Source organism: Aspergillus brasiliensis (assembly GCF_001889945.1).
Source record: "Aspergillus brasiliensis CBS 101740 unplaced genomic scaffold ASPBRscaffold_2, whole genome shotgun sequence".
Lineage (NCBI taxonomy): Eukaryota > Fungi > Ascomycota > Eurotiomycetes > Eurotiales > Aspergillaceae > Aspergillus > Aspergillus brasiliensis.
Genome location: NW_027137443.1, coordinates 1294641 through 1319820, shown reverse-complemented (window position 1 = coordinate 1319820; position 25180 = coordinate 1294641). Strand labels below are relative to the sequence as shown.

At 48.3% G+C, this 25180-nt stretch overlaps 7 protein-coding genes and 2 non-coding genes across 9 annotated transcripts; 4 read left to right on the top strand and 5 right to left on the bottom strand.

Moving 5' to 3' along the window:
- The first annotated feature begins 322 nt into the window (after positions 1-322).
- On the top strand, positions 323-756 carry ASPBRDRAFT_38196 (uncharacterized protein). The gene is made up of 2 exons (XM_067623893.1): positions 323-434; positions 514-756. Exons 1-2 carry the CDS (start codon positions 328-330, stop codon positions 683-685), a joined length of 279 nt encoding a protein of 92 aa, XP_067483118.1. The 5' UTR covers positions 323-327; the 3' UTR covers positions 686-756.
- A 5754-nt stretch (positions 757-6510) lies between these two features.
- On the top strand, positions 6511-7798 carry ASPBRDRAFT_71955 (uncharacterized protein; the record flags this gene model as incomplete). Its single annotated transcript, XM_067629149.1, has 5 exons — positions 6511-6595; positions 7198-7346; positions 7470-7518; positions 7592-7668; positions 7732-7798. The coding sequence occupies exons 1-5, from the start codon at positions 6542-6544 to the stop codon at positions 7796-7798; spliced, it is 396 nt and encodes a 131-aa protein (XP_067483117.1). The 5' UTR covers positions 6511-6541.
- A 4031-nt stretch (positions 7799-11829) lies between these two features.
- Positions 11830-14542, bottom strand: ASPBRDRAFT_384652 (uncharacterized protein). The gene is made up of 4 exons (XM_067623945.1): positions 13798-14542; positions 13525-13711; positions 12848-13468; positions 11830-12776 (listed from the first exon to the last, which is right to left on the bottom strand). Exons 1-4 carry the CDS (start codon positions 14074-14076, stop codon positions 12178-12180), a joined length of 1686 nt encoding a protein of 561 aa, XP_067483116.1. The 5' UTR covers positions 14077-14542; the 3' UTR covers positions 11830-12177.
- A 1022-nt stretch (positions 14543-15564) lies between these two features.
- ASPBRDRAFT_38190 (uncharacterized protein) lies at positions 15565-16420 on the top strand. The gene has a single exon (XM_067623892.1). The coding sequence runs from the start codon at positions 15760-15762 to the stop codon at positions 16219-16221; it is 462 nt and encodes a 153-aa protein (XP_067483115.1). The 5' UTR covers positions 15565-15759; the 3' UTR covers positions 16222-16420.
- On the bottom strand, positions 16335-19274 carry ASPBRDRAFT_38189 (glutamate--cysteine ligase). Its single transcript, XM_067623891.1, has 7 exons — positions 18956-19274; positions 18812-18884; positions 18672-18737; positions 18467-18609; positions 18284-18409; positions 17644-18229; positions 16335-17579 (listed from the first exon to the last, which is right to left on the bottom strand). Exons 1-7 carry the CDS (start codon positions 18964-18966, stop codon positions 16578-16580), a joined length of 2007 nt encoding a protein of 668 aa, XP_067483114.1. The 5' UTR covers positions 18967-19274; the 3' UTR covers positions 16335-16577.
- A 279-nt stretch (positions 19275-19553) lies between these two features.
- On the bottom strand, positions 19554-20349 carry ASPBRDRAFT_38188 (NADH dehydrogenase [ubiquinone] 1 beta subcomplex subunit 7). The gene is made up of 2 exons (XM_067623890.1): positions 20224-20349; positions 19554-20135 (listed from the first exon to the last, which is right to left on the bottom strand). Exons 1-2 carry the CDS (start codon positions 20329-20331, stop codon positions 20031-20033), a joined length of 213 nt encoding a protein of 70 aa, XP_067483113.1. The 5' UTR covers positions 20332-20349; the 3' UTR covers positions 19554-20030.
- Positions 20350-20924: 575 nt separating this feature from the next.
- On the top strand, positions 20925-23168 carry ASPBRDRAFT_115589 (putative APSES transcription factor; the record flags this gene model as incomplete). The annotated part of the gene is made up of 3 exons (XM_067616913.1): positions 20925-20972; positions 21085-21271; positions 21322-23168. The coding sequence occupies 3 exons, from the start codon at positions 20925-20927 to the stop codon at positions 23166-23168; spliced, it is 2082 nt and encodes a 693-aa protein (XP_067483112.1).
- A 1098-nt stretch (positions 23169-24266) lies between these two features.
- On the bottom strand, positions 24267-24346 carry ASPBRDRAFT_t34. The gene has a single exon. It is a non-coding gene; the product is annotated as a tRNA-Pro (tRNA).
- Positions 24347-24540: 194 nt separating this feature from the next.
- On the bottom strand, positions 24541-24620 carry ASPBRDRAFT_t33. Its single transcript has one exon. It is a non-coding gene; the product is annotated as a tRNA-Pro (tRNA).
- Positions 24621-25180: the final 560 nt, after the last annotated feature.

The following is a 25180-nucleotide window of genomic DNA, read 5'->3' as shown; positions in this document are numbered from 1 at the left end:
ATTGAATATGGTGGAACCGGAGAACATCCTTTAGTGCGTCAGTGGTTGGGGTAAATCTGTACAACGGTGTGCTGGAACTTGGAAGAGCCAAGCCGACACTTGGCCTTCGAAGTTACTTACTCCATGGAGTACCGATGCACATAACTTTCCGATCGATCGATCGGTGATAGGCAGCTGCAACAAGCGTGCTACTTAGTCGGGAAAGATAGGCACTAACAAATATTTAGGCCACACCATTAGAAACGAATACTGTGCACTACATATTTGGTGCTGTTATCAGTGGCCCTCCCAGGATCGGACTATTTCCCCGAAAGGATATCGTGCCGTATGCGCGGTCGTATCATACACAAGACCTTCACCCCCACCGGAGGAGGACGTCTCCCTCGGCGAAAACCCAAGCAGAAGGACGGGTCAGCAAAATTTCTGTTGACTATGTCAGTGGCTTCTGAATTCCACTATAATATTGTTCGGGAGACACGGTTATACGGTTTGCTAACCAAAGGGATGGCATAGGCAGTATTTTATCATTGTTACTTGTTCAACCGTGGCATGCACATTGCAGGCCTTTGGGGGACGATCCATCTCCGAGCCGAAATCTAGGCCACATGATTGGCGATGGCCAACGAACGGGCGCGTTATTTATCGTATAGGCCTCAGATCGACGCCAATCGCAAGTATTATCTAGTGTAACGGATGCTTAATGCATGAGTCTGCTGGTCAGAATATTGACGTAACCAGCCAATTTATGATGGCCCCAACTTCTGAATCGTAGATTTACGCATCTATAGATTAATTAACCAAGCCCGCATTCTATGCGGGCTTTTAATACTATGTTAATTGGTCTGCGTTTCTTTGGGGAAATATTACGTATTTATAGCCTCTTCTCGTGTATACGAGATGATACCCTCTTGCTCTTGATCTTCCCATGTTTCTTGTAGGGGCCACCGTACCCAGTGGGACGTCCAGGAAGGGCATTTGAACAGGTATACATGCGACCTTACCCCAGTGAACAAGCTTTGGCTCAGACTGATCTTGACTTTGAACCTCCCTTCCTGCAGGTTTGTACATATCAGGATTCGAACCCAAGAGCGAGCAAAGCCACTGTTCTCTGACAGATTTCATGACCTTCTCCAACTGACGGGATAATTTCTGCGGATGCATGCTGCTCAGAGCCGTAAATCGAACTTGAATGATTTAATACATCGTTCCATCGGCTCGAGATCGAGTTAGTATGCCTATCATAAACTTACAAAGGTTTCTGCCCCTCGAGTTTATCGAACACACAGTCTGCATATCAGTTACGCTGTTTTTATTTTCTCCCCTCTTTATTGTAGGTGCGTATTTCCCTAGTAATGCATGTCGCATACGTATCGTAGATAGTTGTACGTGAAAGTGGACAACCGATATGCAGCTACGAGTCAGACAACGGCCAAAATAATGATATGAACTGTGGAAAAACCCCTGACTCACACTACCACCCATTAACTATCCCATACGCTTCAGTAAATCGTCCGCCCCTGGAAGGAAACAGCCACGCTTATCCACCGGTACTCCGTGGGCAGATCTGACTCAAGAGAATCATAGCCCCTCAATCTAAATTGAAGAGTATCCAGATCCAATACAACAAATTGTAGTGGCTGGCTTGCTAGTGCGGGCGACTTTGCGACATACCAATCTGGCATGCTCCCTTCGAACCCAGACATGCCTACTGGAAACTATTGCCGGCTTGTCACCTTTGCCGTGGAGCTGCTCCATCTTGCGACCGGCCCCAGGTACGTAATACGCATGGGTTTCAGCACCGTTGAACTTGGATCTACCACTCTAGCTTTTAGGAAGGGAACAGTGTTATGCGAACTGCACTACACGGCCAGGCTAGGGGAAGCTGAACTGACTCCCAGCAGATGGCGCTAATAATGTTCCTTGAGGGATCAACTGAAAGTGTCCGATCTTTACCTAAATCAGCAAGGCTACGGTAATCACTTCCGCCAGGTCCAGCGCATGGTGTCGGAAATCCCTGAAAGGAAAGGATTGGACGTTTTGTCTGATTATCCTGTTCCATCGATCGTTCACATGTGATGTTGGGAGGGGAGGCAAAGCCATGACCTCATCCTACAGACTTAATTCTCCTTGTCAATCCACCCAATGGCGGCCTCCCTCTCGAGATATACTTCCCGCATTAGTTCTGTCCAGATATGACAAACCAGGAACACCAAAGCTATGACGACAAGCCTCTGTTCATTTGGTACTTTTTGATCGTATTTACGGAGTACCAGTGCATAGACTGAGTGGCAGCAGCGAAAACGGAACTACCAGCGGTCGCCCCAAATGATGCGTGACTTAATCCGGCAAATTTAGTTGACTAGTTAACAATATTAATTCTAAGTATATTTCCTATTTAAACAATTGAGGTATGCTTACAGTGTGCGAGGTAGTATTGATTCTTTAGGGTCAATCAGGTAAGTTTTTCTTCTGTGCATCTTACCTCAAATCCACCGCAAGATTCTAGCGTTGTGACTGCAGCTCCAGGACTATTGCCGAGCCAGCTTGAGTTTCGAGCGGATGAGCCATCTATCTTTGATGCAACATAGTTCACCTAGGGGCGCAGTGGTCTCCGGTTAAGATCTCTGGATATTACGGAACGCTGTGGCCGGAGCGCTCGCTAAACCCCCAAACCGGATTAGCATGTTCGGGAAATCTTCTCACGGCGCGATGTCCCCAAGCTTCCGACCGATTCTGATTGGGTGAGGCGGACGCACTGGCCAGTATCTTTATACACAGTAGGTACTGACAATACCATCCCGACACATTGACCGGCTGGAAGAGAGTGACAGCCCACATATTGACTACGGCTGAGACGCATGTTCAACCCCTCTACACTGTCCGTCTATGGAGGCGTCTTAGCCCCTACAACGCCCCCAGATGCGCCGCTCGTAATGAAATACGGATCCTCTACATCGAAGGACAATAATATGCTTGAAACTTTCAAGCATCATGACTATATCGGCTGGCTGAACATGATAAACTACCGGGTGATAGTTAAACCAAGCACATGAAGCTTGGACTATGCTGCAGCTCCAAAAAGCCTCTACACATTGATGGGTTTAACCTAGCAGTAGGGAAAGCCACAAGGGCAAAGCGGTCCAGGGGGGAAAACTGACAAATTGCTTTTAGCGTAAGTCAAACTAAGTATTTTCCGGGCGTCAACTGATACTCGGAAGTTACAGCAAGGGCCCGCGAATTCGATCTATCTCCGGGTCTGAAACGCGTGGGAGACATGTCATGCGCCTGTATGGCATCTGAACTTGCCAGATCTCATACAATAGCCCTGTGATAGACAATGACCACTGTTACCTGGAAATAGTCATCCGGCACACGCTTTCCAGGCTATCGGTCATCAAGGAAATAGTTCGTCACTCATGGTTCGCCAATGCTTCAGCCGTGAACGTATGTCTTCCTTGGAATCGGAGACACTCGATCTACCTACCTAATACCGTCACTAATGTCATAGTGGCCTTTGCTGACCCACTAGAGCTATCGTGCTCATACTACTCACTCATTATCTTGCACACGGGATCGAACAAGTGCTCTACATGTTATATTGGCCCTTTGGGGACTATCTAGGTGGGCTTTCACTTACAGATCCTTAAAGTACCGCTAAATGGCTCCTTCACGCTACGTCGCAGAGGGATGATAAGGGGCATGGTATCCAGTACTTTGCTAACTTCTATGATTGTTTTACGTCCCAGGAGGCCTTGAATTACAAAAGAGTCGGGAATACGACGACTATGGAGCCAGATGGACAATGTGGGGTGTTATATACAGCCAACCAGTAAACAGGCTTTTCAGGGTCGAAAGGGTAGGGGTACTTTCAGAGCAAAGCGTCGGTGTCGGCAGACTTCTGCCAATAAGACATATTGCAGCGAAAGCAACTCTACGGTGTCACAATGGAGTTGGAGAATGGTGGGCCGAAAAGCGGATAATGGGATCGACAGCGCCAAAGGAGATGGTTCAAGGGCCGTTGCGACCGTTGGCTCGCCATCGCACCTCGCTAACGTTTTTGCTGACTGCGCTCTATCAAAATTAGGATAAGTACAGCTAATGGATACCGGCAATGGGGGATGGGGTGGGACCGGGTCCTACGATCGCTCAATGATGGTCAAAAAACCATCATCCAGTCCAGAGGGGAAGTGAGCGACAGCGCTTCGACCATTATGGCAAGAGCCTAGGACACGAACGATCGCATCCTCTCCAACAGTTACCTGCTCATTGGTGCAGATATCGTGTCATGAGTCCATTTGGAATTTGATACTCCTCTCACTATTGCCTACCACCCATTTCGCCATCGGGGGCCGGTCACTGACGTCTCAACAGTCATTACAGCGCCAAATACGTCTGCAGTAGTGAGGGGACTCCTCTTGATGCTCTTCACACTGACTCGTGTTCCTTGGTGTCTGACCGACGAGTCGTCAGCCAAATAAACCCGCTATATTCACAAGCCGATACCTTAGTACTGTATATAAATGTCTCCGTGCCATGACACATGTACTAATGCGCCCAGTATCTCGATCTGCAAGCTACGAGCTATTTCTGCACAGTCCTTTGGCTCGACATGGCCCTTGTTGTTTTGCATATTACGGGCCGATTGCCCATGGGTCAAAAGACTGGCACAGCTCAATGGGCCGGAAAAAAAAGAAGCAGAAGGGGGGTAAGGAGAGCTCCAGTGTCAAACGGTAGTGGATCCATCCCGGTAAACTCTCCGACGACTTATCCCAAACCAGAAAGTTGACAGCTGGGGTTTCGTCAGAAACGGCTAAACCCAATGTTTTTCACCTCTGGCCTGCTTTGTCCTTGGACTACCTAAGACTTGGGTTTCCTGCAGGACGACCGATTAGGAGCGCGCTTAGTGACGCTAAAGGTCTCCGCCAACCACCTAGTATGGTCTCTACTGAGTAAAAAACCCAATAATCCAAGTCCTCTAGAGCCCTTTTGGGAGAGAGTCTGATCTCTCATCGAATACAGACACAGTACCTATGCTATCGGTAGGTTTCTATGTACTGCCTAGTACCTCAAGACTCGTTGACAGGTAAGTAACACTGGCTACGAAGCACTTCCAATTCGGATTCGATTTAGCAAGCCGAGGGGTACCCTTCCAATGGTTCACAAATGTCACGCGTTTACGGCTCAATTTTCAACACTGTCCCATTCGATGGCCATGATTGTTCATCGGATCGAAAACAGACTGTCCTAGAAGGTAGGTATTTCTACTGTGTATTGAATGATTTCGATATAGAGGGTGCCATTACAGTCAAGTATGTATGGTATTGTGAGTACCGTTGCCGAGGATAGCTTCGGTCTCCTCCTTCCATTTAAGGAGTCCAGGGGATCAGACGGAGGGCCGGCCCACTTAACGTCCATTCCTCATTCATCATTCCTTCAGCACCCCCCTGGAAGACACGTGAAGTGGACCATTCTTTATCGGCTCCATTCATTCTCCCGTCTTTGGCGTATTGTGTACCAAGATTCGACTGGAGAAACCCTTGCCTTGGTGACGAATTCGACAGATGGCCCTGTCAATCATCGAAATCCTTCACAACTAGGGTGTATGTCCCACCCATGGGTGGCTATCTGCATGGCTGACAGGAAGAACACGAACGAACAAGAGGCTGTATGGGATCCCTAAACCACAGTGACGATCGCCACTTCAGGTTTTGCATACAGGTCCCAGTGTCGACTCGACACAAACGAATGCTATAGAAGATCATAATATTGACCAATTTCTTGACTAAAAAGGGTACAAGAACAATGAAGTAGAGAAATTTATTTAAAGGAAAAGAGAAAAAAAAAAGGAAAGAAAAGAAAAAGAAAAAAAGAAAAGTTCACAAAGAGAAAATGGAAAGCAAGACCGCTCAATTGTGTGCCATAGTCTAACGGTCTTGGGTAGGGTGTCCCGCCGTCTTCAAAAATTTTCCACACTTTCTTTTTTTTTTCGGCCCTTGTCGCCTCATCTTGCGCCGGCCGCAAGACGGATCTACTTCGGCTCTCGTGCATACCCCGAACTGAGTCGTAAGCAAACCCCGAAACATCGATTGACACTGAGATCTATAGTCATCATTACCTATCGAACATCTACACTCCAAATATTGGCACCGATGAGGCGGTTGGGCGACGACCAAGACACGGTTTTCCCAAGGGGGGCAGAAGAAGTGGATAAGAAATAATCAATCAATGGAGATTAACTCGAATCAAGAATAAAGGGCTGCCATCTCATGAATCATGTAGTGGCGCGGTCTAGAGGACTGCAATAGAACCGTTTGCGAGCCACTAACTACCACAAAAGTGGTGCGGTGTCAAAACGTAACGCCCAATCCTGCTTTCCTTTTCCAGCAGCTCGAGTTAAGGACTTGGCGTATTCGGAGGCCGCGGCACGGTAACTGCCAGATACGCTCCCATTTCCAAGCCGTTGAACGTTGACTTTCCCCACCACATCTACGGACCCGGCTGTGGTGTGATCCACCTCTTTGGTGGTCAGGCCTGACGGATCATGGGGGACGCATCAGCGCAAATCCGGAAGGTTAACTATGCATGGTGGCAAAAAGTACGCGATCCTAGTGAGAAATAGATACATGAGACTATCTCGATGACATGCCGAGAATATCAAGTAGAGTACATGGAAATCTCCTATCTATGGGAAGATCAAGTGGCGGATCTCGAACTCACTTATTAGCCAAGGCCATCTAGTCCCCCGAATGTTGTCCAGCCGAAAAGGGATAATGAGATAGATGAACCAAAAATTCAGGAAAAGCTGCAAAATGGAAGTCCCCGCTCGCTAGGGAGAGTACATACCTCAACACAACATAATACAGGCTGAGTAGTGCGGTTCCCGGTAGAATGGATCTGATTGACGGGTTCGAGTTCATCACTTGACTTACTAGCTCCTAGTGGTAGCTTCGACTTCCACTCTCCAAATCCTCCGTCCCGTCCGCCTGGAAGCCGCAAATAAACCCATTACTGTAAAGCCGTCGAATTTACCCGGCAAATAAGAATGTTAAGTGGGTACAGTCAGTGGACCCAGCGTCTTTGGCGGCTTCTCCAGAAGAAAAGATTCGGAAGTTGAATAGCGAGCGACAGAAGATAGCAAAGAGAAAATGAAAAGAGAATAGGGGGGCGAGGATCCTCGAAGATTATGTTCTTTCAAAGAATGGATCCAGTCAGAATGTGGCTCCTGACTTGATAACGGCCGTTGATCATCAGCCCGCCGTGGGTTGTTGTAGCCTACAACGAACAGTACGGAAATACCGTGGCAGTATTCCTCATCCCGACTTCTGCCATCTTTGGGCAGTGGGAATGTCTATCTGACACCTACAGGACTTGGGCTTAGTTAGTGTCGCCTAAATCGACCATCACCCATCGGCGGGTTAATCTGCGCGCGGATCTTGGGTTGTTGGGGCCAAGATATATGAGGTCCGGAGGTCTATCAATGGGACTAACGAACAGCCCACGGAGATGACAACCGGAATGGTGCTAGTATCTAACCGTTTAATGAATCGCCGTTGGCTCCCAGTCTCCATTTTATAGTGAAGCAGCGTCATAGCCTGGCTCTGAAGAGTCAGCACGTTGCGCCTGGGGCCGCTCTTCCACCCACCACCGCCCCCCCTCTCCCCTCTCGAAGTCATTCCGGTTGCCCTACTAACTGACTCTGCAGTATCGACCCTCTGGGACCCTATAATGAAGGGCATTATTGTCGTTGATCCGGGACAACGAGCTTGCAGAGCATGCAGGCTCGGATAACCACCGCTGAAGGCAGCTATATTTACCACACGGTATATTAATTGCGAGTCATGGAGCTTACAAATCAACCCGCAAAAGGGGCTGCGCCTGCCTGTCTGTCTGCCTGCCTTACACTGTCTAACTAACTATCTAGATGACCATAGCAAGGAACTCATCAAGGCAAATAACTACCATCAGATGAGATTGCATCATGCGCAAATGGACGATTTACCTGGGGGGCTAAAGAATTACCAAAAGGTACATGCAGGTAAACTATACTCAACATGGGTGACCGTAGCCAACACACAAACCACCCATTACCTACTACTATCTACTCCCCCAGCACTGCGCCACAACAGCAATATACGACAACCAAACTAAATAGTCAGCCCAATGCGAAGATTAATAATATACACCCATCTAAGCTATCGATCGGGTCCCCATCATGTGAACAAGTAAGCATAAATTAATTTGCCTAGTTACTCTTACTTGTTTCTGATCGGGCCTCCGATGCTAACCCATACGGTGGTTAGTAGAGAACTTGACTTAACTCTTACCCACCCCCCTCCCTCCCTTCCTTCCTTCCTTCCTTCCTTTCCCCCCTCCCCACTAACTACTACACACTAAGACACGATGTAACCTGATCCCGATCGATCATGCCAGCAGCCATATGGCTATGAGATATGCCTTCCGATCGCGTCAGACTATAGTAGTTTTCTTTATAGATCCTATTGAATTTCCTGAATCGACGGCTTTTTATTGATTTTTTTTTCTTTTTAGATTCTCGTAAACTCACAACATGAATGTTACCACACGATGCCTTTACCATGTAATTATGACTTACCTTGGTGTTTTAGTAAGGTTATTACCTTCATGTACGAAAATATTATACCTGACCAGCAGCTACTTTGGAACTATAGCTTTTTAGTTGGTATGCCTCACTTGCGCTTCGCTTGGCTTGTGGCCGAAGAATCAGAAGATCATACTACTGGTCCCTATTTATGCCCGCGGACACATAGAGTTTGAAACAGCATGAAGAAGACATAGTAGTAGTTAGTAGGTGCATGAGTCTCACATAAACCACTAGTAGATACTTCCTGCAGTGCTGCATCCGCCTGACCGATTTAGCAAAGCTAGATATATGCATCATGCTGCTGTATGTATGTTTGCTTCGGTTGGAGTGTATGTATGTATGTATGTATGTATGGTCCAGAGTTAAGTGAGTAGCAGTCGGCGTGTTACCAGTAGTATCTCGCACCCGCCCATACCGCACAGCTCGCCATGACCTGCAGGTTGGTCTGTATGTAGTGCGTAGGCGTATCGTCGATCTACTAGACGTGTAGCGTTTACTACTACTGCTTACTTTTGCCAAAATGACATATTAGCCCATAGACTTAGGATTATTCGTGTGTCTACATAGGTGAATTTCCGTCTATAGTATGTAGTATATATATATCTCACCACACAAAGTGACCACTACTCACACCAACCCAAAAAACAAACCAACTTACAAAAGAAACCAAAAAGACAACTCATCTTCGAAAGAAAAAACCTGTTTGTTCTACCACACAATACTCTCACACGAAAATTTGCAATAAACACCATACAACCATTTAAGTTCGGTACCAAACTTTCGCAACGTGAGAAATAATTTCTAACTTACTCTTACTTTGCTTAGCATGGACCCGAATAGCACGTGGATAGGAAACCACGGATACACCCGGCTTATGGGATCTAGAACTGGAAACTTTGGTACATTACATCTGACGAAAGCTGACAACCACTGACAGGCAGATGTAGATCTGGTTTCTTAGTACATAGTAGGTAAGTAAGCAAGCAAGTAATAGAGACAGATGACATTCGCTACCGATCGGATTATCTTCTTTTACTTTTCTTGGTAGTAGTATTGATCTCTCCTTTCTTTTTTCACTTGTTTAATTAGATTCCTGGGTATATATCCACATCGTTCGGGATTTCGGGATACTCTTCGCCATTGTCACCGTTAGTGGAATATGGTAGGGGGAGCAATATGACAGCACGTATCTAGGCCTATACTAGATAGGTAGGTAGTAAGTACGTGTTGCTTAGTTGCTATCTCTTTTTACCCTTTCCCGCTCGGTGAAGGTGGGAACAAGAACTTATATTTAGAAATGTCAATAGAACGGCGACCCGAGGGCGGACTAACTACTTAGTAAATTAACTAACAGTAGTCTAACCAGGATCAAATCTGCAGAGCAGAGGGGGCCCGGGAAATGAAAGATGATGATGATGACACTTTACTATAAGCAGGGCCAGGGAAATAACGTTAACTCCAAGTCATCTACGTATCTATCTACTAAGCAAGTAAGTTCAAGATCCCGCAAACGAGGTCCCCGAGATGGGGTGGGGGGGGGGTGGGAAGTGGATGTGTGGATTAATTGTCAAGAAGGCACGAAGAATAGAGAGGATACGGGCAATTTTAATTAATAGAGGAAAGAATAGAACAGAAGCAGAATAAGGGAAGGAGGACTAGGAAGGGGGCCCGTTCTTTACGCCACCGGATGAATTGATGGATGGCAGCTCTCACTCTCTGGGTGGGTGTGGCTCTCTCTCTGGTCCATCATGACAACTAACCTGGTTGCTTTGATTACAACGATCGCGATCGGCAACCTTCAATCAAAGCAACCGTGTTAGATTGGTTCCCTCCTCCCCCGTCATTCCTTTTCGCCTTCCTTCCCTTCCGTTCCTCTCTGGTCGTCCGTTGTGAAAAAAAAAAATTAAATCTATTCTTGTCAGTTAGTTAACTGTTCTAGTTGCTTAGTAGTTGATTAGTCGACTGAGTCTATCTATGCCAAATTTTATCTGACTCGTTCCCACTTTCCTTTACTACTTTTAGTTACACCGGTCAGTTCAGCTTGATTTGATTTAGTAGGAAGAGGAGGGCGCCCTAAAGTAATTAACTCTCAGATACTACCGAGTATTCTCCAGCTAAGGCGTTGTTCTGGAATGTTCAAAGTTCCCCATCACCGGCCGCTCTCTCCCCTGGGTGAATGGCTCGGGACTGGACTATGGTTCCATGGTTAGCATTCTGCAATCAGGTAATTTTTACCGACTTTGCAAAAAGAATAACTGAGAAAAAATAAAAATGTCGAACCCAGTGGTTGTTCTGGAACACGCATACTTTCCCTCGTTTAGATCAACTAGTCGAATCGATGGGATGGGACCCGGTTAAAGGAGATAGATTTTCTGGATAAGATTCTCACGCCTCTTCTTCATTTGGAAAACCATACCATCAAATGAATAATACAATTCTTGCCCACCCTGACTTTTCTCCGATCCCGCCGATTGAAGGACACCGGAGTGTTGGAGAAGAAAAGCGAAAGAGAGAGAATAGACCCCGAGGGAGGAGAGACCCCTGGCTGGCCTATCCACAATAGGAAAGGATATGACAGCTCCTCCCCCTGCTTTCCCACCCCTCCTTCTTCTCCCCCTCCATGACAGCCACGGGGAGAGAGAGAAGAGATGGGTCCCCATCGATGTCAAAATTGGGGATCCGCTATCATTGGTGAATCCGGTTCTCCAATAGGTGGGGGAGGAAATACTAACAAGACCAGGGGGAAATTTTTACTTGCCGAGCTTGGATTTTTCATTTTCCATTTATCATTGTTACTTTTTTTGCTTTGCTTTCTTCAAGATTTGCATCTTGATTTTGGTGGCCGTACGGAGTACAATTGAGGACTTGGTTATGGATCGTATGATAATCATGTCCCCGACGGTCCGGATATAGACGACACCACTGCACTCGGGTCGGGGAACACACTGCTAATTGACGATCAACGCCGAGTCTCCTCCCTCTCTAGGAATAGAAAGAAACGATTAAAAAAAATAGGACTCCTTTATCGCTTCGAGGTTTTTCTTCTTCCCCTAAGTTCTTGATGCTTGGAGGGCACCGGTGGTTCCCTCTTGGTTATTTCCATATCTTGGCCGTTGGCTTGGCTTATAAAGGCCCTCGCAGGTACATCGGACCAAGCTACGATTGACTAAGTAGGCAGTTTCTAACTAACTAACTGATAACTAATGGTTTTGTCATACGGGCTTTCGGTAATTTGGAATCCGTAATATTCGTATGTGTAGGCTTTTTGGTTCCATCGTAACGCTAGGATCTTGCTTTTTTACAAATTGGAACCGATCTACCGTCCGATTGAAAATACTGGATTACACCAGTTCTGGGTTGGTTGCATGAAGTATGGCATCTGTATTTGCTTCTAAACGAGGGAACCGTCGAACAGCTACCGTGGCCGACTTAGATGCGCTTGCACCCCCCTTGACCCTCCTTGTTTGCCTTAACTTTGCCTCTCGCATGTAACATCGAGTGGAAGGCAAATAACTCTCACGCTCCCTCATCACATGTTGTTTTCGATAGCATGAAGCTTATCGCCAGTACGCGTTGGCCACGGAATTGATATAGTCGATCCCCTCCTTTCGCCACGTGTCTGGCTCCATGTAGCTGTAGCTCGTGACGTTCGCATCAAACACCAGATCAACCGGCTGATCCTTCCCGTACGCTTGCCACTGTACATCTGAGTCCTTGATGCCCGAATTAGGATCTAAATCATGGATGAACGATGCCCACATGCTGGTCATCAAATTGCTTAGCTGTACGTAGGACTCGGGCATCCCTGCGAACGGCTTGCCGTAATGATACCCAAGGCCTGCAATGTTGTTGAACACAAAGGCAACCTCTTCGAAATGGGTGGCACCAGATATGATAGGAACATCGGCTGCTCGCATGTTAAATCGATAACAGTACGCCGTTGTCGAGGCCTCCGTCCACGCCTCACATTGTCGGCGCCGGTTGGCATGCATCACATAGTCCCCTGCGTATGCAGAGGTGCGCCGCCATTGGTAGCCCATGGACGGGACTCGACTGTCCCCAAGAAATTCGGGGATGCCCTGTGCTGGATCATCGGGGTAGAGCTGAAGGATTTCCTGGGCGATCGTGGGGGGTAGCTGGAATCCAGATTCGCCATCTGCACGTGAGATTAGCCCATTTTGCTGCCCTGGGATTATCCTTAGGATTCCGACTGAGCATCATACGTACCTGTTAGATATGCATAGAACTCCTCGGTCGTGTTGATTCCCGTGGGCCCAAAGGCTGTCCCTTCGTCGGTATTGGTACCCGCAAGAATAGGGACTTTGACGAATTCATGCTTGTCTAGCTGGAGGCTACCCCAGTCTCTGATAATATCCCCATCGATGACGGGCCCGAAATTGAACTCCGAATTGCCACTGGTGGTGTTGAGAGCTGCGTTCAACTTCTCAAATGGAACTTCGCGCAGGCACTGCAACGAGTCTACTACATCGGAGCAACCAACTTGAGCCGCGAGCTCATCATAGAGCGCTTGGTACCCTGTATAGTTGGCTGGACTAGCCGAGATTGTCGCTCCCGATTCCATGATCCCTCCACGGAAGAGTCCGTCGTCCCTGCCGCCGTATGCTGCAAGGTGATAGCCAACGGACATCGCTCCGGCGGACTCGCCCCAGATAGTGATCTTATCTGGGTCTCCTCCGAAGGCCGCAATATTCTCCTTGATCCAATGTAGTGCTAGCCTTTGGTCCCTGATGCCTAGGTTGGTATTGCCAGTGCCCCAGACTTGACTGGAGCTTAAGAACCCCCATGCCGAAAGGCGATAGTTTAAGCTGACAGCAATGAATGGCTTCCCTACAATGAAAGTGTCCCAAGTCAGACCAACTCCACAACTGCAGACGTTGACATACCGATTTTATAGGAGTTAGCAACAATCGCGGACATGTTGTAGCGCTGGTCAGCACTGGATCCCTCGAAGAAACCACCGCCATGTATCCAAACGCCCACGGGGAGCTTCGAGCTCTCATTTGCAGAAGAATCACGGATGACATTCAAGGTTAGACACGCCTCGGACTGTGGATACCAAATCGAATCGGTCTAACAGATCCTCCCATTAGATGGTATTGATAATGCCAGGATTCAGCTAGAATGGTCTGGCTCTGATAAAAGATTTGCGCACTCACTCCGTATCCTACACAGATGTTGGAATACTCCTTTGCGTCGCGTTCTCCATCCCAGCTTTCATTGAGGGACTGAGGTACCGTGAAGCGCAAGTCACCTAAAGGCTGCTGAGCATATGGCATTCCCAGAAAGAAATCCTGCTGATAGTGGGTATTTGTCACTCCGACATATGTGCCGTTGCGAACCTGGGCCGTAGGACTGGCCGTGGAACGGACCACGTTTGTTGGCGCCGCATTGCCCACGGCAAGTAACGTTAGAAGAGCAACAGCAAGCTTTGGCATCTTTGAACAGACGAGAAATTTGCTATCTGCGCTGACCCAGACAGCAATTGGGGGTTTGCCGGGGCGGCCATTATAAGGAAAGGGTCCAATGTGTGGGGGAACAAGGATGAATGTACCCCGGATAATTTAGTCCATGCCATCTTGCACTCGATGCAATATAGTGGGGTCTGTCATCCAGGTTCTGCCGGCTGAATATCGGGTGAAGAATGCGGGGAACAACGGCACTGAAGGCTCAACCGCCATATGATAACTCGCTCCTGGTAGGACTGTCGGGCGAATTGTGGAGCTATAGAGTCATAGGACACGGCTGGGCACGATGACCTCATGGTCATAATGGCAGATTGAGGGCGCCCAAGTGCCGAGTCTTGGTTTGTAGACATACCGATTATTTTGCCGGAGTGTGTGAGTTGTATGGGGTCATTCTGGAAGGTATTTTCACGCGACGGCTGGATGAGCACAGTTCATGGTGAGCTTGTGGCAACGTGGACGGACTTCATGCCGGCGCAATAGGCCAACTTGATGCTCGCAAAGAATCTACTTGGGCTACACCCGGGTTAAAGAGAATGGATGTAGCCTGATCGAGTTGACACGTTGAAGCAGACCGCGATAAATGCAGACGCGATACAGAGAGGTGTTGTGGATGATGGGAATAGCAGGCGGGAACCAGAAAGAAAGATGCATGCGGATCACTTGACCGCCAGTACCCAAAACTGGCAGATGAATAATAGATGCTTGTTTAAGCACAGAATGGCGCTTTGATCTCATCCACTTTACCTAGGTGGCCCATATTAGGCAAAATTCTCCTGTTCTTATGCCAACAGCATAAGGGAGTCCTCTACACTCTGATCATTGACACAGGCTGGCTTTGTAATCACACTAGACGAGAAATCGCTTTGCTTATAGATGTTAGCTCGTCTAGGTGCAAGGCCCTCTCATCGTTGCACACGGACAGAAATGGGCCCAGTCGAGAACTTCTCCACCAAGGCTAGAGTCGCACGAGGGGTCATGTTGAGAAGGGTGTGATGAATCATGGTGTCCTGTCGGACAAGCATATGAGCTGAGCTCACTCTATTCCTAATGGGCCTGATTCCGAAAAGCCCCATCAACACCGATGGTGCGAAGCAGAATGTGGCCAGACATGGAAAGTTTATGCTGCTTCGTTGACTTGCGGTCCAAAAGTTCGATAGATGCTCACAGCAGAACGCGGAGGCTCCCAATGGCTTTCCCACGCACTGACGGGAGCGAGGGGTATATTCGTGGAACAAGCCCATCATTGGCATTGTAACAGTAGCACGTTCAGCTGGCTTGTTAGTCTTATAACAAAGTATCGCCACTACAGGCCTATTTCATCTAAGGCTCTGTTGCGAATGCCGCTTGGTTTGATGCAGTGTCTTATTCAATAGGCCATGGCCTGATTGCCGGTTTATGATCTTACTGCCGAATTCCTAAAAGACAAAGCCTTTCGATGACTCTTAACCTAAGAATTTGTCATACCAGTAAGCTGCATATCATGCCAGTACACTGGGACAAAGGGAAGCAACATACTGAACTCTGGACTCTGTTTGAATTCTCCCAGGTGTGTTAGACAAGACGGGATTTTTCTCATCCAAATATAGTTGTCGTGACGAGTTAAGAGTTTGCAGCACATCTATCGACACAATCCCCTCTTCGAAGGCATCAAGTATGCATTGGATTATACCCAATCAAGCGGTCGCTCTGACAAGCTTGCCCAAACCTTCCGACGAAGTTGAATCTGTGATGGCCGTCATTCAGGGATTTTTGAATGCGCTGAAGACCAAAAACCCCGCTGACTTTGAGAAATACTGTGTTCGGGCAGGAGGAATGTCTGTTTGGCCACCATCACCAACTCTTCCTCGCTTTTGTACCATCGGGACTTTCGTGGAGCAAGTGACAAGGATTCAGGACGAAATTGACGAGCGCATCTGGGATCCAGAGGTCAAGGTATACTCTCCCGGAAACATGGCTGCAGTATGGGCACCTTTTCGGGCAAAAATCAATGGGGTCGTGCATCATGTGGGCGTTGAGATTTTCATTCTTCATAAAGTCAATGGTGTATGGAAAGTGACTGGGCTAGCTGATTCATGTCGACAGCCAACAGAGGAAGAAAAGATGTTGTTACCATAGTAGTCAGGAGCAAAGGGATACCTATGACGAGGTCGATGAGCTTGAACCTATGGAGAAACGGGGCTGTGTTCGGTTACAAATTAAGAAAGGAAAGTCGAGTAGTTCATGTATGGATCACATGGTAGTCAGATGCGGGCCCTTTGCGGAGCCCACGGAGGAACGTGAAGGAATATCATCGATAAGCATCAAGAGAAGCGAGATTCGAATTTACTGTGTCCAATAAGTATTCTTGGATGTCCTTGGGGACTTACCAATTCAGTCAGTTGACAAAGAAATTCTAATTATGCTCACTTCACTGTAGAAAAATGACTGCACGCTATCTACATCTATATGCAACAATATTCTTCTTCGGCCATCTAATTCTTTCTGCCTCTGAGAAGCTCCCACCCAACTGTTCCGTGTTTGCCCTCTTTGACAGTCATCTCATCCACAGCCTTTACCAAGTCGTAGCAGATTTCCTCGGAAACGACACTGTCATGCTTATACCCAGGATGTGACGCAACAAACTCACGGATCCATTTGGCTCCAGTCCAAAGGGTACCGTTCGCACGCTTACGTATTAAGTCAAGGTAGCTGGCCAGAGAACAACGTGTCTCAACATCCACGTTGACACTGTTCAAGTAAGATTCGACGAGCGGGATTAATCCAGGGAATGATCCATCAGGGGAACCATTGATAATATCGGAAATCGTCATAAGATCATACTCCGACTCCACTGGGTGCAGTGGCGGAGATGGCGGTGGCGTGTTATGAGCAGACGTGGTGGTAGAGGAGACATTGCTACCACTTGGTGATTGCTGGTTCGGCCTGCGACGCGAGAAAGGATCTTTGCGGAAGTAGAACTTTTGCTCCAGAACTGCATTTCGGAGGTGCGCAGTCTCCATGTTCTCCGTCGTGCGCTGAATCGGGATGTAGAAATTGAGGTCGAAACTCAGGATCGCACGAGTGACAAGCACGATAAAGATACTGAAGGCGGCGTTCTCAAAGTCGGTCATCTGGATTTCCATGGAACGGAATTCGACTCGCCAGCCAATATCATCCTTGTCAGGAGGCGGTGGCTTGAAACGCATATGCTGCCAATTGGTCGACTGCAGGTTCTCGAAGTGATCTGCTTTGTTCAAGTCAAGCTCCTCGAGATCTTCCGAAAATATGACCAGTGGATCCCGAATGAACAGGTGCGCAAAATGTGTCGCTAGAAGGTCATCCATGCCATCATCCATCAATCGCTTCTTGATGTCTTGGTCGATGATAAGATCGGGATCCAGATATTCCTTCCGTAATCTAGGGTCTTGCGAGATATATGTCGAGTTCGAAGCATATCGGGATTTCGGAATCCTCCATCTATCATTCTTCAGGGGCTGCATGATGTTAATAGAGTTCTTGAGGTTGAGGAACAAACAATACAGGAAAGTGGAGCCTTACAAGCTCGCCAAGTTCCTCCCGCGTCCGGTCATCAACAGCCCCGCTGATTTGATTCCAACGGACATCTGTGTCAACAAGGAAACCCTTGTATATCGGGGTGGCAGCGGTGAGAGCCAAAAGGATAGGCCCCAGCGGACTCAGTTGATCGTACAACTTCCTCCCTTCTGTCATGTTCTTTGCTTGGAAAGTTATCTGGAGACAGCAACTCCCCATGCCGAATGCCATGGCGTCCATGTAAACATGACCCTCCTTAGCTGCGCCATTTCGGACATCATCATCCTCGGGCCAGTTGTGGAGGTCATAGTCCACTGTTGGGTCCAAAAAGGGATCAGGCGTGTTTTTGTCTCTATAGACTGGCACGTTTAGCTCGATTTTCCGGCCCCTCCTTGATCTGATATTGGCTGCCAAGGTTGGAAATCTTATATGGGGGTTAGCAATTTCGTCGGGAACGAATTGAGATCGCAAGGCGGGACCTGATGGGGGATAGTAAGGTTGAATATAATCGTCTTTTGTGCCCAGGCGAGGGAATGTGGTAAGAGTGATAGGACTCTCATTCGGTGCCATATGAGCCTTTGCAACCTCACGTCTATTATACGTTCATTAGAGACGTTACTGCTTGCCCGGAAAACCACAAACTTACCGCCACTTCATGTTGGACTCTACTTTGAGTAGATCCTTGAAGTCGATGCCCCAGGGCTTACCCGGCGTGGCTTCCAGCATGAATCGGCCAAATTCAGGGTGGAAATGAGGTGGCTCCTCACCCTCACTAGAATCCGTCAACAATTTTCTTCTCAGGTTCCCCCAAACACCAGTCCAAACTCACTGTTCCTTATTCTGAGATGCAGAGGAATTTCCTTCCTTCCATGATGCTTCGTCCTCAGCGAGCGACTTGAGGATATCAGCCTGAGCGAGAGATAGGCGGGCTTTTTTGATCTCATCGTCGACTGCTACGACGAGATACTCGACCTAACGAAGAATGAGCAATTAGTAGAAGTAAATCATAAGTCTGTCGGGGTCTTGCGACTTACCTCGTCACCCCAGAGAAGGGCATTCCGTTCCTTTCCTTTGGCTCTATGCCAATTGGCAAGTAATTGCTATCTCAGTCAGAAAAGAACATTGGCTAAGAGTACATGATCACGAGAAATCAACACGAGATCAATCGACTTACCTCAATTCCCCATTTGCGAACCTGGTCTGCCCTCTTTTTGGCTTCTGGCCAGTCCAAAGCCGTCCCAAGCGCTCTGAAGGAACGGCCAATGTCAGTTTTTGCGCATCAATGAAACCCGGCTTTGACCCAGCACGCTCCACCTACAGCAAGCCCATGTTGTCAACACCAGACAGTTGGAAATTTTGATTGCAATTCCCAGCCTGAGGTTCCAATGATTTCTGTGGCTTTGGGTGAAGTAAAGGTTCGAAGGTCAGGCCATTCAGAGACCCCGCGGAGATGAGGGGAACTTTCCCGGCAGTATCCCCGAGCCACGGCAGAACAAGCCAACGTCAGTGGCACGCAATATTGTGACTTCAAAACACGCCTGGAACAGCTATACACAGACAACAACGGCAGCAGACACTGACTGAAAGAAAGGCAATTAAAATACTGGTCCTGCCGACTTTAAGAAATTCTGTCGAACCTTCGGGTTCAAAAGCTCAATCGCCTATTGGTGGCCGGGAAACTTATTCCCCCCATTTCTGGTAGGCCGGGCGGGGCAGTAAGCAGCGTTCGGCGATTATCAATGCCGCCGATTTCTAAGCAGCGTGGAGGATTACAGGTCATGTGATATCTGCTATCAGTTGCTCCGCGGCCGCCGAAGTGTATAGAGGGCAAGCAGATTATTATAGATGGTCATTTGTCTCTAAGCGGTCCGTGATTAGAGGCACGGAGGACATCCTTACCAATTGGAGAAATACCGGCAGCTCTTCACACATCCATTATTGTCTCCAGGGGTTGCGCTATGACCGGATTTACATCTGGCTGCCATCGAGGTGTGATCTCTTCTACACTGGCAGACAAAGTCTGAAACACTTAACGGTAATCCTACTTAGCGATTCAACGCTCTCGTCATGTTGCAAAGTCGGAGAGTGGGACAGGTCTCAGTCCCCCTCGGGCCTGAAGGAATCTGTGCTATCTCTCCGAAGCAGGGTGGCTAACAATCTCGACACCCAGTCCTCATAGGCATCGTCGGAGAGTCAAATAACCCCCGGAGTACAGTTGATGCTACTGGTTAGCCGATCAACCGTTCTGGTTTTTGCAGCTGTGGTGATAGCAAGCCTAGTCTTGGATGATTCCCAACGCCAATGTCGGTGCATGGACAAACAATCTCGAATCTCTATGTACATAACCCGCTCCTTCGCTCGTCTCGAATGCCGTGCCGATATTTGTGGTATCATTAGTTGCTCCGGGCACCACCCTTAGCGGCGCGGAGCTCTTCCATCTTAGCAACGCGCTTCTTGAACTCCTCGTATTGGCACTTCTCGTAGCTGTGTCTCTCATCCTATTGGGTGGAAAGGAGCATGGCATTAGTTATATATACGACAAGTTGAACATTAATCCATGGGTAAACTCGAGTGAAGCTAACGCACCTCGCACTTCCAAGGAAGGTAGTACTCCTGCTGTCGGCAGCGGTTCAATGGGATCAGGAGGCCTGCGCAAGAGTCGCGGTACTGGAGGGGAAGACGGGCATCCGACATTTCCTGACGGGAGGCAGCTAAATACAAGCATTAGTCGTTAAACGTCCGGTGCCGACTTTCACGCCACTGCCGTCCGTCGTATCAGACACCAATGGCAACAATTACATACCGGTGTTATCCGCAAGCCCAACGGCACTCTTCACGGACTCGGCGGCAGTCATCTTGGCACGAGGGGGTGACTCAATTGAAGGTTATTCCAAGGATAGGCGACTGGGCAGTGAGGTTTGCAGCTATCCGCAGTCGTCGTTCCTTCCGGACGATAAGTCATGTGATATCACGTGCTGCTGCTTCTACGAAGGGATTAGCGCATCCAAATCCACTTTACGCGGTCAACGTATCCGGAGCGCGTCTTATCCAGCCCTGCAATCCATCGCGTGTCGAGCTAGATGCTGCTGGGCTACGACCAACCCGGCTCGCTTTCTACTGAGATTCATGTGATTAGAAAGGCAACATATACTTCTTGAAATTGATGCCTTGCGGTAGCTAAGTTCAGGCTCCTAATTCCTCGTGTCAAAGCCGCGACGCCGCTAGGAAACAACCTACTGTTGTACGGAACCTCGCAGAATCAAGTCGGCTTACAGAAGAGGCACATCATGGCGGCCGTGGACTTCTCCAAAGTCTACTCTGCTACTTATAGCAGTGTGAGTACTCCTTTATTTTGTCCTCTTTTGTTCCGCAAAGACCTTGTCCTTTCAGGCGTGTTGAACAACACCGTGCGCAGGCTTATGACAGCAGTCTAACACTGGTGGCTAGGTACCGGTTTACGAGTTCAAACTCGACGGCGACAGTGTCATGCGAAGACGTTCTGATGACTGGATCAATGCTACACATATTTTGAAAGTTGCCGGATTTGACAAACCTGCGAGGACTCGCATCCTGGAACGCGAGGTGCAGAAAGGGGTTCATGAAAAGGTGCAAGGTGGCTATGGAAAATATCAGGGTAAGATTATTAGCGTCCCCAGGATCGCATCGCGCTATAACTATGTGCAGGGACATGGATTCCGCTTCCTGAGGGCCGTCTGCTCGCTGAGCGCAATAACATAATCGACAAGCTAAGGCCAATATTCGACTACGTCGCTGGAGATCGCAGCCCACCACCTGCTCCGAAACATACCACTGCAGCCTCATCGAAGCCCAGAGCCCCAAAGAAGACGAATAAGACGGTCGCAAATGAAGAGGTTGTCAGTGCTGTAAAACCGCATCGGAGTATGGCACCGCCCGCCTATCATCCCTATGAGCCCTATGAAATGAGCCAAGGATTCGACGAGGATGAATCTTTAGAACAGGCGACGCTTGAGTCGTCATCTATGATTGCGGACGAAGAGATTATGGCAATGTCTCAAAATGGTACATACACACGGAAGCGCAAGCGTGGGATAAACGAGGCCCCAGCAATCTCAATCACTGAGCAGGAACATATACTCTATGGTGATCAGCTGTTGGACTATTTCATGACGGTAGGGGATGCTCCGGAAGCTACACGTATTCCTCCCCCACAACCGCCCGCCAACTTCCAAGTCGACCGCGCTATTGACGATTCCGGAAACACTGCTCTCCATTGGGCATGCGCCATGGGTGACTTGGAGATTGTGAGAGATCTATTACGGAGAGGGGCAAATATTAAAGCTCTTTCTGAACAGGAGGAGACACCCCTCGTGCGTGCCGTGCTGTTCACGAACAACTATGAGAAGAGAACGTTTCCACCGCTACTAGAGCTTCTGTTAGAGACAGTCTCATTCCGAGACTGGTTCGGTGCTACTCTATTCCATCACATAGCAGAAACTACTCGGAGCAAAGGAAAATGGAAGAGCTCGCGATATTACTGCGAAGTATTGCTAGACAAGCTACGCGTTACGTTTTCAGCTGAGGAAGTTGATCTATTGCTGTCTTGTCAAGATCAGAATGGGGACACTGCCGCTCTGATTGCCGCACGAAATGGCGCGTTCCGCTTGGTTGACCTACTACTCGCGCGGTGTCCGCGAGCTGGTGATCTTATCAACAACAAAGGCGAGGCAGCCTCAGCTATCGTCCGAAGGGTAGCACCTAATGAACGCGACGCTCCTCTCCCCCCTTCGTCTATCACGATGGGTAATGATCAACTGGATCCTGATGTCACAGCACCTGTCACATCGGATCACCAGCCTCCCAGCCTTCCGCAGGACTCCTCTCCGGCTACCTCGGCATTAATGTCAAAGATCGGCGTTATCATGGCCGAGGCGAACAGGAAACTCACCGCCGGCTATGGGAGCTCCAAGGCAAACCAGCAGGATTCAGACGATGTTGCGAATCCGGAGGCACTGTATGCACAACTTGAATCAGATCGACAAAAGATTCAGAAACAGGTCGGTATGCTGATGGCGAAAGAAGCCGAAGAAGAGTCATTCGACACGCAGCTTGACCGCTACGAACAGTTAAGGGGTAGCTACGAATCGCTCTTAGAGAAAATTCACCAGGCTCGCCTCAGAGAGAGGATCGCATCAACGCCGGTGCCCGAGAAGGAAGATACGGAAGATGACCAGGACAAGAAGCTTCGCACATACCATATGGCCCGTCAATTGTGCTCTGCTCAAAAGGCTCGCCGCGTGGCCGTGAAGGATCTTGTCCAACAGACGGCCGATGCAGGTGTAAGCACCAAGTTCGATGTCCATCGCAAGTTGGTGGCACTTGCCACCGGTCTCAAAGAGGAAGATTTGGATCCAATGGCCGCAGAGCTAGCTGAAACACTGGAATTCGATCGAATGAATGGGAAGGCTGCGGGGGCCGAATCGCCAGAGCTGGAGGCCAGGGAATCGGCCACATTCCCCATTCCTGGTCCGACAGTATCCGTGGATGCCTGATCTGTCTGGAGATTGTTCCATTTCCAGTCATCGATCGTCCACCCCCCCCCCCCCCCCCCGTTCCATCAATCTGTGGTACACTTTTCGTCGTTATGAATCACTTGTAAATTATTGCCGGTTTGGACATGATTACTATCTACTCAAGGAAAGTTAGTTCTCGAGTCTGAGCAACAACGGGCTAACTCTACCTATCTCTCTGCCTACCTTTCTACCTGGGATGCGCTGCAATTTTCTCACGATCACTGATGCATGTTGATGTTGATTTCCTACTAGTTCTGGCGGGCAATTTGAGTTTCTGGTTTGCCAGCAGATACCCACTCAACTTTTTTCTTCTCATTGCTAATTTCACGGTTCCACTCATCTTCCTTCACCTGTCTACCTATCTATCTAAAGTCTAAACCTATGCATGATCGTCCGGTCCCCTCGAGGCAAATCTTGAATAACACGAACACGAACGTAGTGCTTACCTAGGTAGGCCCACACGATAATAGGCGTGGCTGAACTCTGAGATGATCCTGAAAATCTTAGATTTGTTGCCATCGTCAGACCAAGGCCATAGTCGAAAAGTAAGCTAGGATAGATAGTGTTCTGATCGTCTCGGCGCCTTTCTACTACTTGCATGTTTGACGCTCATCCCGCTCGGCCTTTCTTCACGGTTTCATATCAGCCACCAAATCTAAAAGTCAGACATAGTGTGGTGCCATGATGTTCTAGTATTCAACATAGCAGGCTCCGGTAGATAACCGTGTATAACCCCGAGAAGTGAGCTATGTCCACAACCAAAAGGAGCCTTACTACCGAAAAAGGTTATATACAGATATACTGAGTAGCAAGATGAAGGTTTCATACATGAATCTAGACCAGCAGGATACACTTGGATCAAGTGCACGCTAGCTTCCTTTCTGCGAGTAACACAACGATTGGAGGAGATAGACTTTGAATAAATTTAGAGTACGACCATGAAAAATGACCGTAGGGTGGCAGTGCACTGAACAAATGGTTTCAGTTTGCAAAAAGAAAGGAAAAGGGGCACGCGAACTGGGTCGCATGCAAGGAAGACAGGCAAAGCCAGCCAAAAAACAAATGCCAAAAGAGTAGGGCCCGAACCGCGATTCGAACGCGGGGCCTCCTGCATTTCAAGACCCGAAGCAGGAATCATACCACTAGACCATCCGGGCTAACTTATCATATCCTACCATGAGCATGTATAATACGCGGATACAAATGTGACTAGGCAGATGTGCTGTTACCACAGAAATCTCACCGTCGTACGAGAGCGAATAGAATAACACACAAAACGGGCAACTGCAAACGAAGGTCACATGCCCACAGTCATGTGACAGTACGAAAATAAGCAAGATAAAAAATTACGGGCCCGAACCGCGATTCGAACGCGGGACCTCCTGCATTTCAAAACCCGAAGCAGGAATCATACCACTAGACCATCCGGGCTGTTGTTATGTAATCCAATTGTCTCTTAGGACTCATGGTGGACGGAGAAGCCTCGGGGTACTTTACTCCAAGCATGACGAGTGATTTATTATACTTTAGCTTTGACGTCAAAACCACCCGATGGCTTGCAATGTTTCGTCTCGGCCTGGAAGGAAATAGTGATAGGCAGTAGATACCGTACTATTTGTACGTTACTATGAGGATACGATGCACTATGTGCAGTCGTCTAGCCGGTACGATCCATTTGACTTCAGGGCATTGTGGCAAGCTTCTTTATGTCCCATGGCTACTACGACCTAGATTGTTCTTTGGCGTCTCGTATACATGCAAGGCAGGTGCAGCGACTCCTGCGTTTCAAGTCAAGTCGAAGCTATGCAGTACTATAATAAGGTTGGGCGTTTTGCCACGCGGCTATTATGTATGGGTGACGAAAAAGAGACGGGATGTGGAAGATGACTAGGAGGTCATTATAGTTTGATGGATCAGTATTCCGTTGCCGGTTTACTATTGATTCGCTGCTTTGTATAGTGGTTGTTGGTCATGGCGTTGGGCGCTTCGAT

Coding starts and splice junctions, on each gene's coding strand:
- ASPBRDRAFT_38188 (XM_067623890.1), bottom strand. CDS start 20,331: ATGTCGGATGCCCGTCTTCCCCTCCAGTACCGCGACTCTTGCGCAGGC. Junction 20,136..20,223: donor ACCTTCCTTGGAAGTGCGAG/GTGCGTTAGCTT, acceptor TCCACCCAATAG/GATGAGAGACACAGCTACGA.
- ASPBRDRAFT_38190 (XM_067623892.1), top strand. CDS start 15,760: ATGCATTGGATTATACCCAATCAAGCGGTCGCTCTGACAAGCTTGCCC.
- ASPBRDRAFT_384652 (XM_067623945.1), bottom strand. CDS start 14,076: ATGCCAAAGCTTGCTGTTGCTCTTCTAACGTTACTTGCCGTGGGCAAT. Junction 13,712..13,797: donor ACATCTGTGTAGGATACGGA/GTGAGTGCGCAA, acceptor AGGATCTGTTAG/ACCGATTCGATTTGGTATCC. Junction 13,469..13,524: donor TGCTAACTCCTATAAAATCG/GTATGTCAACGT, acceptor CTTTCATTGTAG/GGAAGCCATTCATTGCTGTC.
- ASPBRDRAFT_38189 (XM_067623891.1), bottom strand. Junction 18,738..18,811: donor TTCGCAAATGGGGAATTGAG/GTAAGTCGATTG, acceptor TGACTGAGATAG/CAATTACTTGCCAATTGGCA. Junction 18,230..18,283: donor GAGTCCAACATGAAGTGGCG/GTAAGTTTGTGG, acceptor AACGTATAATAG/ACGTGAGGTTGCAAAGGCTC.
- ASPBRDRAFT_38196 (XM_067623893.1), top strand. CDS start 328: ATGCGCGGTCGTATCATACACAAGACCTTCACCCCCACCGGAGGAGGA. Junction 435..513: donor GCAAAATTTCTGTTGACTAT/GTCAGTGGCTTC, acceptor GGGATGGCATAG/GCAGTATTTTATCATTGTTA.